This window comes from Triturus cristatus, chromosome 8, assembly GCF_964204655.1.
Source record: "Triturus cristatus chromosome 8, aTriCri1.1, whole genome shotgun sequence".
Lineage (NCBI taxonomy): Eukaryota > Metazoa > Chordata > Amphibia > Caudata > Salamandridae > Triturus > Triturus cristatus.
Genome location: NC_140591.1, coordinates 1,413,086,964 through 1,413,099,692, shown reverse-complemented (window position 1 = coordinate 1,413,099,692; position 12,729 = coordinate 1,413,086,964). Strand labels below are relative to the sequence as shown.

The following is a 12,729-nucleotide window of genomic DNA, read 5'->3' as shown; positions in this document are numbered from 1 at the left end:
GTTAAGGGACAGGGCCTTAAATCTTTCATTGCCTCAGGGAACTTATTTCACCGCGAGTTATGACACAAGAAAAAAAAAAGAAGGCATTTTAAGGAAGCCTGCTGCAATCATTTCGTTCCACATCCTGGAAGACGATGGCGAGACAAAGAAACCACTTGCTGCGTGTGCTGTTCCTTGTGAATAATCAGAGAACAGGAACAATATACACTGAAACCAAGAGATGACGCAAATGACACTCTCCAATGAAAACATAACATAACATGTATTTGTAAAGCACATGTTCACCCAGAAAGGTAACTTGGCACGGACTAACAGATGTTTATTGTTACTCAATGGTACTCATTTTAAAATCGACCTTAGAAGGATGAAAGGCCGAGTGGACCCGCCGGCATTTGAACCTGTGACCATGAGGTCAAAAAGCAGGCCCCTACAGTGAACGCATTTGTCCAATAGACCTGGCTTGGGCTGTAGGTCATGCTCAACACTGAAGAAAAGAAATGCACCCGAGATGCAGAAATCTACGCTGCAGCTGTGAAATCTCATGGAAGCCTCCCTTATAGAAACCAATAGTAACTACCCAGGAAGTTCCGCTGAGCAGTCTATTTCATCAATTGCAATCAATCTACAAGATACTAAAAAACAAGCAAGCTCTACTCTCCCAGGAAACCTCCAGTACACAGTTCTCATTTAAAAGATTGAGGAAAAAAGAAAAGGAAAACCAGACCGTGCTAGTATTCAAACTATATTTATATAAAAAATGTGAACCGGCAGGATTGCGGATTGAGTTAGACACTCGGAGTGGAGAAATGCGGTGATGTGAAGATAAAAATTTCGAATCCCATCAAAGACTACTCAGCCTTTTATACTTTTGGAGGTCGGTAAATTTGCTTGGATTAAAATTGGTAAAAGGAACACCAATTATTATAAAGAAGAATATGAAGCAAGTCATTGTATTACTAATCTAAAAAAATCTATTTCCTATACAACACTAAATACAAAATTAAGTTCACTTTTACCTAGTGTCACCAGAAGGCAACGAGACCCCCGCCAAAAAAAATAAAGTTTTATGGACAAAAAAGAAAAATATTGAGAATGAAATACGCTATGATTGGCCAGACTGTAAATTAAAAAGGAACTGACTAAGGTGTTTTTGGTCAGGGTGGAGTAAGCAGACTCAGTTGCTAAAGGTAAAGTGTGTAAATAATAATGCATTTTCTATTTATACACAGATTTGTTTTTAACAAAGTCCTTCTTCCCAACAAGGAGAGATTACACATAGGGAAGGCATGCCGAAGGGGACCATCACTTTACTTATTTTATTCAAAATGTTTGAAAATGAATCAGCATTAGTAATCGGGCCTTAATATCAATTTCCATGTTTTAGTCGTGCATGAGCACTAACCATGAGACTTCATACACCTGAACTAAAATGTGACATTCCAAACAAACTACGCATCAACCTTTCAAACGTTTCTGCAGCTCTCTTCATCGAGCCGATGCTGTAACGCGAGTTTAAGTGTTTCCTGTGTAAGAAGAACATCCTCGCGCTCCTCTGCATCTCAGGTCAACTCTGACCGAAGGCGCTTTGTTTGGTTACAGAGTCGACAAAGAGAGAGGTCTCGGTTGAAAGCCACTGGCCCCCAGCCAGAGGCACAGCAAATCCAGTCAAAAGCTGAACACAATAGCGAGATTAGAATCAGTCAAACAAAAAACATAGAACTGATAACCAACAAGTTGAGAATGCAAAGAAAGGAACCACTGAACGCGTTTACATTTCTTTCAGGTGTTCTCGGCAAAGTACAAAGCTAAACACAACTGTAGCTAAAGATTACACTACAAGTAAAAGAAGGGTGTCTTTGGCAAGTAATATCCTCGGCATTAGAATACAAGCATGAACCACTGCCCTAATGGCCCGACTGGCATATTGACTTCATTTTGGCCCTAGTGTCATGCTAATCTGGTGTGGGTGCAACAACCTAGGTTTGTCCCTGGCTGTGCAACTTACATGTCCTGTTCTTTGACCAGGAGGGGCAAACCATCCCTGTCCTGGGTGCAAGCATGAAGCAGTGGTGACAGCGCATAGCATTTTGTGAATCTTTAGTGGGACTAGACCTTATTGTCAGTAGGACAGTGTGACCTACAGTTCCTTCTCATGTAAAGTTCCACTGGGATGTGAAATGCAGAACCTTGCGCTGACAACCTGTCTGCATGAGGAGTGCTGATGAGTGTGCAGTTACCCCGTGACATGGGTGGTAGTAGTAGGAGTGTATGTGCGAGACTGAGTACTAAACTAGTGGGATTCATTTTTGATGTCCCTCTATGTAGCCTGGTACAAGATGGAGGATTAGGGAAGCTTCCTCAGATAGCGGAAGAACATAGCTTGAATTGCAATGGTTGGAGGGTGGAGATCCAGACATTGAAGGGAGAAGGATGGAGGCAGGGTTACCTTCACATTTTTCATGTAGACCCTGGTTAGCAATGGGCTGTTGATTAGTCTTTTCTGAGCACTGCCATTTGGTAGCTGGTGGAGGAGGAGGGTGGTACTGCAGTATGCTGTTCAAGTTGAGGACATTATTCACTGAGAACTGCCTCGGATTACTGCTTTAGAAGGATGACAACGGCCCAGTGCAAGAACCTCGCACCTCACTGTGTACATGGTGCAGATGTTCTTGCTTGGAGCCAGCCCCAAGTCCTACCTGTTGTGAGAAGTATCACTTTACACAAAGGATGGGTCTGGAAAGCAGCCCGAGGAGGACACTTGAAAGTGAAACCACTCAAATTGATTCTCAAATTTAAAGACAGTGGAACCAAATCCAACCTACCCGGAAACTTCGTTCCTCATCCCTTCTCCTTGCCCACACTCCTCAGCATTCACAAAAGCTATGGCTGAGCCTTCTATCTAGCAGCCAAATCCTGGAACAGCATCCCCCTCCACCTGTGCACAGCCCCCACCCTGAAGCAGTTCAGGAGAAACCTTAAAAACTGGCTGTTCGACCAGACCATCACAGCAGAGGAAGCCCCCCTCCTCTTCACGGCACCAGGATACCCTCACGGGTCCTAAGTCGTGCTCTACAAATCCTATTTAATTGATAGTTCCTATGTCGAGACAATGTGTAAAAAAAAAAAAAAAAAAAAAAAAAAGTGGGTCTCAAACCACCCTACTTGCTTCTGTCTCAAATTCTTCTTGGCCAAGGAATGAAGCACTCTGCGGAGTACTCAAAGAGCTGTTGTGTAACTAGAGCTGGTGACTTCCTGACAGCCAGTCTTCCAGAGGTGAAGGTCATCACCTGAAGTCACTTTTGCTGGAGGATTGGAGGGTCGGCCTAAATAACCTAGACGCCTGCCTGCCCGATGAGAGAGGGAATGAGTGCGCCTGACCTGCATGAGAAAAGTCTGTCCAGGAGGAGAGGCCTTTGTATGTTTCCAAACAGGGGGATCGCCAGAAAAAGCAGCCGATCCAAGAGACTGCACCCGGAGAAGCCCCATTCTATCATAGGGTCTCTATGTCCTCTCTGCGCAGTTCCTGGAATGACCTGGGTCAACATTATGCCAGACACACCCATCCCCTAGCAGCCAGCTAAGTGTTTAAACGTCTGGTGTTCCGGACAGTGACAACGGGCCGCCATTAACCTAGAGATCACTATCAGAAGATTCAGCTAGAAGTTCGCAACTACCCCTGCTGAGCATCGCCCTGCAGACTACTTTCGAAGTTGCTGATGCTGTAAAGACCAGAGTCAGTCTTTCAAATCCATTTGGAAAGGCCAACCCCACGGTCCCACGTCAAAGAATCCAAGCTGCTTAGGAAGATGGTGCGGCCTCATCCAACTCACTCTGACTGCTGAGAGCATTCTTGTAGGTAAACCAAGTGACATTGCCTGACGGGAGACACAAAGATGTGTCGGCAGATCCATTTAACACTGTGCACTTTTGTTCTGCAAGAGTTCATTTGAAAGTTTATCAGAGGTCTACAATACAAAGTTGAAAACAAACAAATAATCACGTTTTTGGTCCATTATAAACTGTCAAGGTGTGGTATTAGCTTAAGTTACTTGCATCAACCTAGTTGTTGCTGTAGAGTAGCACTGAGAAAATTGTTCAATACCAACTCCATCTATAGCAACAACTAACTAAAAAAAAAATATATATATATCTTTTTTCAGCATGTCAGAACCCATCCACCAGATGGAAGTATGCCCAGCCGGTGAATCATGACTAAGTTCTTGCTACAAAACAAACTGCAAGTACTTTAAGCATTTGTTATTCTGTAAATACCTTGGGATCCTTGAGTGGCGGCCACCAGCTCTTCGATGTAAATCTCCAAGCGTAAGCTTTTCATACTCCTTGTACGCAGTTGCCTTCCATGATTTCTGAACAGAGTTAATGGCGTCAATGAAGTCAAGTTTGTACACGTAGGGTTTGTTTGAAAACCTACAGGAACACAACAGAAGTTAAAATGCAAACCACTGAAAAATACTTTTCAAAGCACACAAAAGGATACTAACCTTGATGAAATATTGTGTAAGAGTCATACATGTATTTTAAATCCAGACTAAGATTCTGCATTATAATCCCATTTCAAAGAAATTTCAAATGTATTTTCCCAACCAGGCTTCGAAGATTTGTTCTGTAATAGTGGATTAGTATACCCACCCTATATGTGTTATGGGTTGTCTAATAAAGGTTATTAGAATGTCTCTGAACTTCAAGAGGGAGCTAGAGGAACAAGAACGGAACTCACCATCTCCCCTCACACACATGGGTCAGGCCCTGTGCCCAGCCCCACACTGTGCACATCCTTCAGCTGTCCACAGTGTGGGTGTTGGCTGCAGGTCTTGGCCTATGGTCAAGCCCTGTGCCTAACCACGCCACAAGGGGCCAACCCACGCTGCAGTGAATGTCATAAAGGATGTAATTTAACTTGCTGCGAGTGAAGTAATATGCAATGTCATAAATAGTGCATGGAAGGGGTTGAAGTTATGGTGCATGGAAGGGGTTGAAGTTATGGTTCAATCAGTAAACTGTGTAGAAGTGTGGGTCAATGGTTAGAGCGGCAAACCCTGATGCAGAGGTCTGGCCCGGGACCAGGGTTCAATTCCCGCCTTGGCGGGTCTTGGGCTCAATTTCCTCGGACCTGTTATTTCTCGCCTCGGTGCCTATTCTAATCATGGGTCTCACTCTGCAACTAAGCTTGCTTAATCTCCACAACGGCCCCAACAGCGCTGGGATACCTGGCTTCACCTTTGGGGTACCCAGGAGTGGACATTTCACAGGGAAAAGCCAGGAAGGGTTCCACAGCGGTACGAGTACAGCACCAGGACACCCTAGGGTAGCAGTGCGCTATACAAGTACAACACATTTACATTTACTATACATGAAGGTTTTCCGTGTTTAAATGTTAGTTTTTGTGTTATTTCAACATCCTACAATAACATCGTTTTACACAATTCATTTTGTCAGTGACTATATATAGATTGAATGCCAAGGAATGAAGAACCAAAAATGGCCTCACTTGTAAAAGCTGCAATTTCAAAAATTATTTACTGAATCTCATATGTCCAAAAATCACAGGGACAATCCCATTCTGCAGTCCCCCTTCAAATGTTTTAGTATTCAGCAGAAAGAAGTGAAGAAACTTCTCCTGTGCAAGGGACCCAATTCATGTGGGCAGTAACGAGACCTTAACTAGTATTCTGCTCCAGTGCAGAGCTTCTCGACTGATGCCAATCATAGTGCATGGAGGCCGCGTCTACCTAGAAATTATTTACTTCCTGATCTTAGCCCGTCCCCATACATACAAAGCCCGATCGCGAGATATGAAATGTAATGTAAAGGTATTTTCTACAGTGCAACTGTTACTCTGAAGAGTGCCCTGGCGCTCTGCACAGACAGAGGAGAAACCGAAAGGGAATAGAATTAACTATTAGAGAAAAGCCATGTTTTTAGCTTCTTTTGGAACAGAGGGGTGGATGCAAGAGATCTTAATTCCATCTGGAGATTATTGCATACGGATGGTCCGAAAAACGAAGAACCTGTCCCCCGTTCTGGATTGGAGGATCCAAGGAATTTTGGCCAAAAAGATTTGCGGAGCGCAGACTTGTGGGAGGGATGTAGAAACAGATTCTAGGTTTCAGGTATAGTGGACCCATATCATGCACTACCTGCAACCTACTAATGAAATAATCAGACAGGCCCAGATATGGAACATAACTATAGCCCAGTCTACATGTAATCATAGCCTGGACCATCAATTTTCTAGCTTGCAAAGACAGAAAATGCAGAAACTTCCTCAGCATACGTAACATGTCAAAGCAGGATCCCACTACTGCATTGACGTGTGAAAGAAAGGAAAGTTCCCATCTAACTTAATGCCTAGATTTTTAATAGAATTTGTACTGATAAATGGAGGAGAAGCATCCTTAGGCCAAAAGCTTTGCCTGGGCTCTTCCGATCTAAACCCATTACATTTCAGTTCGTAGAAAGATAGCCATTGGAAAACTTAGCTCAAACAATTTCAGATTTTTTCACTGGGAAATGCTTTGTCCCTGCCCCATGAGAATAGCAGCTGGGTGTCATCAGCATAAGCAACTACTTTAGCAACTAAGGTCTCTGCTAAGCAGGCAAGATATATGTTAAATAGGGTAGGACTCGGGGCGAGCCCCGAGGCACTCCCACCGCAAGGGTATGTGGTCCAGCAGAGGACAGAGGACACCACACCTCTTGAACCCTATCTTCGAGGAAAGAGGCCAGCCATTTACACGCCTGTCCTACAATCCCAACAGACTGGAGGCGGGTCAGAAGAGTGAAGTGGTGGGATCCTATCAAATGCTGCTGATAGATTCAACACAGCGTTGTCACCAGCATCAAGGGTACACCTGATGAAAATGACCATCTCCACCAGTGCAGTTTCTTCACTACAGCTGGGGCAAATCCCAAATGGATTAGGATGCAGCAAGTCATTACTTGCTAGGTTATATAAAGAAGGCAAATACACTTCACAACAAATTTACTTTAAAGACAGTGATTCGCAGGATATACATGCCAATGGCTTTGCTACCGTGAAAAGTCTAAAACAAAACTAAAATAAATAAGCTGCCCAGCAGATATAATCCAGGCATGTCGTAATCAAGGAATTTATTGCAGAGCTAGTGTTTCTTACACCCAATTTCCTAGGTTAAGAAAAGATCTTCTACATGGTAAGAATGTTTATGTCAGCAAAGCTGAAGTAGTAAACGGACTTGAACAACTCTTATGCTCAAATACTCTACTTCTTCTGACCTATGCCTTATAAAAAAACAAATGTTATCTGTGAAAAGCCTGTTCAATATTTAACCATAATAATTTGGAAGCTAAACTGAAGTTACTCTATGCACGTCCAGTCCAAAGACCAGGATCCTGCAGGCTTCAAAACTATTAAATCCATTAACAAAATACTCTTGTGCTAAAATGATACAATGCATAAGATTTCAAAGAAATACGGCATTAGATGGCGACAAATCTCACTCTGAAGGGTCACAGAGGTAATTCCATTTGAAAAGAAGGTCTGTGGGACGTGAAAAACTAATATTTGCACATCTCAGAATTGATATTGCAGGTTAATTTTTTAGATGATAAAAAATAAGTGATTTTGTTTTTGTGACAAATGTGCAAGCCAATAAGAATTTTAAATAAAATAGAGCTAAATTCAAGAGGACACTTTGGGAATTGTTTTTAACTACTTGAGAGACGTGCGCACTTTTTTACAACTAAAACATTTCACAATATTTTAAAAAATAATAAATATTATGAAATTTTTTGCTTCAAGCCCTGCAAGAGTAGTGAAGCACTCACCTTTCCTGATGTTCATAAGACCTCACGGTTTCTGAGCGTGAAGATGAGATTTTCTTCCCAACGAAACATGCCCAGTGCCGGCCCAACACATCATGGACCCAACCAGGAAGAGTCTCGTGGCAGTAACTGGTAACATTCTGGCCATGCTGTTCGTACTGTCAATTACACAAATTGAAGAATGAACCTCAAATCAAACAGAAATCAAAGACGATAACATGAACTTAGTACACATGAAAAATCTGCAATTGTTTTGGAACCTTGGGTTTTACAGAGACAACCACAAATGGGCCAGAATACCTACTTAAACTGCCTCGAAACAAAGAGAGAAAGATTTTTCAGGCTGCATTAGCCTCTGCAACACGTGCCCGCAGAGCATCTGAAAGAGGCAACAACACCTTGCCCTGTGCCTGCTCTGCCACTCAACACCACAATGTCACACTTAATGATTTGTTTGTTCCAGCTTTAGACCTAGATCTCCTTTCCAAGAAGTATGTTAGCTTCAGATTCCTGCATCCCCATCTCTGGATGGCATGCTAAATTGGGCTTTAGAGTGTTGTTTTCCCCCAATTAGATTAACTATTCTTCTGCCAATCAAAAAGTAAGCTATTCACTATAAACCTCGCACTCAATGATTTACATGCATTTGGTTATAACATAAAATCATCGGGAAATGAAGAGATGAATTTAAAGTGCTCACAGGCACACATACATGGTAACCGGAGCACTAAAATGTGCATCCAGGTAGGGAGATTCCCTACCCTTTGAAGCGAACATTGACTATTTAACCTCCTAAGTTCTAAACTCTTACTCTCCTTTGTTCACCGGCGTATTTAGATTCCTAGATGCCCAGTACAACAAGATTCTGTGTATTTCCATTAATTAAGAATCGGATATGGTGATTCAGCAGGCTCCTTCTAAACTGCCCTCTTCCCTTCTGTGAGCACCATCTGCAGCCTTCCTCTACAGCCTTCAAATAGGATCTGTGCCTTATGAAGTTGCCTACACGGCAGAATAGTATTAACCAACCTTACATAAATGTATTAAGAGTGTTTTAGGAAGGGCCATTTAGAAAAAGAAGAGGTGGTCACAGGTGAAGTTGAGGACTCACTGTAGAACTATTATTTACCCCATAGGATTGTTTTCTTGTTTCTATGACTCAAAGACCTAGGCTCCTGTTCCTTTGGTTGGGCCAGCAGTTGAGTTAGTGAGTACCCTGGGCTTATCGGACAACCTGCTGGGTATGGGGTCTAGTTACATTTGTATCCATATGTATAGATAATAGGAGCCTTCTGCTTATTCCTCTGTGATTGAGGTATTTGGTTTCAGCCTCTAAGCCCTGGTCCTTGCTGAAGCTGGGGGTTGCTAGATTGGGGCATCCTGTTCTTGATGTGATGTAGAAGATACCCATATGAGAAGTGATTGGTTGGCTTGGATTAAGGAGAAACCTATGTACTTCAGTGTAAACAGGTTGGATCCAGGATGCCTTCCATAGCAAAAAATCTTAAGACAATGCAACCCAATGGAGGAGCGCCTCTAAGCCATCATTTCTCTTACACTTTCAAGATTTGCATCTGCCCAGGATGGATCCCTGTGCCTTAGACAAATGTGATGGATCACGCATTGCCAGATCCGCTTCATCTCGATGTTAATGGCCTTCTAAACCCAATTAATCAGGTGTGTTGTCCTATGTAAAAATGTATGGAATTATTGTAAAGCTCAAACAAAGACAAAAGACAGCAGAGTGCTGTGCAGGGCAAAGATACAGTCACTGTGTGAGTGTAGAAGCAGCTATCTTCTAAGAGCGAAAGTAGAGTGTTACTTCTTTAAAGAACACTTCAACACAATGCAGTAAGTCTTCAACTCTTTCCTTAATTGCAGCAAGGTTGGGGCAGTCCCAACGGATACAGGGATGTTGTTCTCAATCCTGTGATGGCTGTTAAAGGCATGGTGCCTTGTTTTTCGTTTATGCACATTTTGGTCTCCAGTCTGATGATACCCTGGCAGCCCATGTGCGGACAGCCTTCAAAGAACCCAAGTTTGTCAGCCACACAGGCATGGTTGCCAGCCACGATGGCTTCCTAGGTGCAGTAACTCCAGGTTATAAAGCTAAGTATTCTACGGGACATCTTCAATCTATGGCAAAAGCTGTATGATTAACTATACATGGACCAAATTTCACCCCCCAAAAAATGTTTCCGCAGGTAAGATACATTGCATTGGAGAAATGATACCCAAAATGAGTCTTTCAATAAACTTACAATCTTATGGAGTTCATAGTTTTTTAAGATTTAACCTAAGTACTGTCAGATATATATTCCTTTTGACTATATTTCCAGGAAACGTTTGCCAGTAAAATAGTTAACAATATGTTCAGAAACCCTTCACTACAATGATATACTTCATCCTATACTATCTGTTGCCATCTACAAGCAAAACTGTACCACTACCCACAATGTCAAATATCACCCACCTCAGGGATAAATCATCCTCCCATCGACAAAGAGATAATGCTCAATATTCAGTGTTGTGGTGCTCCCACAGGCCCTAGAAACAGCTGACTGAACTGAAGAAGTACTTCAGTAAAATGTGATGAGACTGAGAGGCAGCTGTGAATGCTGGAGCAGTCAGGGGATAATTATAATGACTCATAACAAAAACCCTCGCAACCATGTTCATTTAAGGAATTACAAAGAATAACAGCAAATGGTATAATCATTTTATAACATCATGACTGACGTATTAGTAGGCAAGCAGAACTGCTGATTGAAAACATTTTGTAACGCCTGTGACCGCTTAAAATCTAAACACCGACCGTGCTGATGTAGGTCTTCAGGCTAAAGATTAAACTATATCTTCAGCTTTCTCCTGCGTGTCATCAATTACTTTAAAATTGATTTTATACAAAAGAAAAACTGTATATAATATGTTTCCCACTGGAAAAACCAAGGTTACAGGGACATTATAGTTAGCACAGCTAACTATAGCTGCTTAATTTCACTGGTTTTGTAAAAGTGAAATCTGAGCCCAACTATAATTTACCCCCATGCAATGCACTGATTATGACCTCACATATATCACTCATGACATGGTCAGGGACATCAATGATGACATCATCCAGTGAGTGTTTTCTAAAAGATTCTGAGTGTTAAACACATATACCAAAGGTACTACAAAAGTTAAAATAGTATCCTTTCTGTACTACTGAGTGATACCATTTTGAACATATATTATGCGAGTGGCTGTGTGACAGTGCATCTGAGTGTGAGTGGGTGGGTGGGTGTCGGAGTGCCTGTACGGGTGTCTGAGTGGGTCTGTGAGCGACTCTATGGGTGTATACGTAGGTGTGTGTGTAGCTATGTGGGTGAGCGAGTGGCTGTTTGAGCGACTGTATTGGTGAGTGACTGGATGTCAGTGGCTGTATGAGTGAGTGACTGGCTGTATGAGTGAGTGAGTGACTGGCTGTACGGGTAAGTGAGTGGCTGCTTGGTTAAGTGAGCTGCTGTTAGTAGAGCAAGTGTCTGCATGGATGTATGGGCGAATGAGCAGATGTGCGAGTGCTTGTATGGATGTGTGTACGAGTGAGTGTATGAATGGGTATGTAAGTAGGTTTCATTTCCTAAACATAACTACTAACATTTGACAGTGAGTGTATGAGGCAGTGCATTACAGAGTGGGCGGTGAAAAGGTTTTGTGCTCCCACCCTCCTGGAGCTGCTTTGTGCTCCCACCAGGTGGGAGCACATTACACTTTCCCTGCCCCAGCTCTTGAGCAGGGAAATAGACGGAGCTCCAAGGGTGGGGGTGTTGGGGACACAGTTCCTGGCCTGGCCCTAGTGTATGGTGTCAGCAGGGCCATTCAATTGCACTGAGATGGGGGGGCACGCGCTCCATTCCCTTTTGCAAAGTTGTGCCCCGTGGGATGGGTTCCTTTTCAGGCTCGGGTAGGGAGACCGCACAGCTGACATCTCTCTTAAACTGTCAGCTCTGGGCAATGGGGTCCCCGGGCCTCTTAGAGGCTCAGGGAGGGGAGGGACCATGCACTGCTCCAAATAATAAATGTAACACTCCTTGGGCCTAGGTCAGGCCCAAGGGTGATTATTTTGAATAGTGCCAGAGCCCGCACATTTAAAAAAATAATACTAAAAAAAAAAAACTTTATTTAAACGTTTGTCCCCAAGCGGGGGTTTCGCTCGGGCCCCACCACCAAGCCTAGGGGGGGGGGGGGGGGGGGGGGTGGGGGTTCAAGGTGTCCTTACCCTACATCCGTATGTTTCTTTAAATGCTTTTCCAGCACTCAGGATGGAGTCCAGATTCCTAAAATGGCTGCCCCCCACATCTAGCTGATGTAATGGCAGCCAATGAGATCCCAGCATGAGATCTGTCAGCTACGCAGATACTCTGCAGCATCATATAGAATATGTTTTTGAGTCTTAATTGCTCAAAAACTACAAAACAGCGTTATACCAAATAACAGAAAGCACACTTTGTGGACCAAGTTCTACCTTTCTGCCAAGAATGGTGTAAATCTGTTCAGTCATTTGGGCTGTAGCAGTGTCTGAAGTTCTGATGAGAATATAGGTTTTGGGACCACCCCCTCCCCCTTTTCTCAGCCCTCAGCTTGAGAAATTACCCCAAAACTTTCCATGAACAAACTAGGCAAAAAAGAGCATTTTGTTGTAACGTTTAGTGGAGATTCGTCGAATGGCTTCAAAGTTATCTTCAACACAAAAAGACCCAAATATATATGATATTATCCCCACCTTTCTACTAGACCCTTCAAAAGTGAATTCACATCTACGCTTTGCTAAAATAAGCCTCCTGACAACATTTTGACTCCCTTGCACCAGCTAGTAATACCATATGCTCTAGGGAAAAATCCCAATGGAAGGCCAACTTTTTTACA

General features: G+C 43.0%; 1 protein-coding gene across 1 annotated transcript in view; it reads right to left on the bottom strand.

The window, feature by feature from the left end:
* Positions 1-12,729, bottom strand: part of CTSC (cathepsin C) — a 127,342-nt gene that overhangs the window by 79,359 nt on the left and 35,254 nt on the right. The window contains exons 3-4 of the mRNA XM_085623146.1: positions 7,828-7,982; positions 4,273-4,428 (exon numbers count right to left, since the gene is read on the bottom strand). Coding sequence (XP_085479272.1) covers positions 4,273-4,428; positions 7,828-7,982 — 311 coding nt within the window. The remainder of the gene's footprint in view (positions 1-4,272; positions 4,429-7,827; positions 7,983-12,729) is intronic.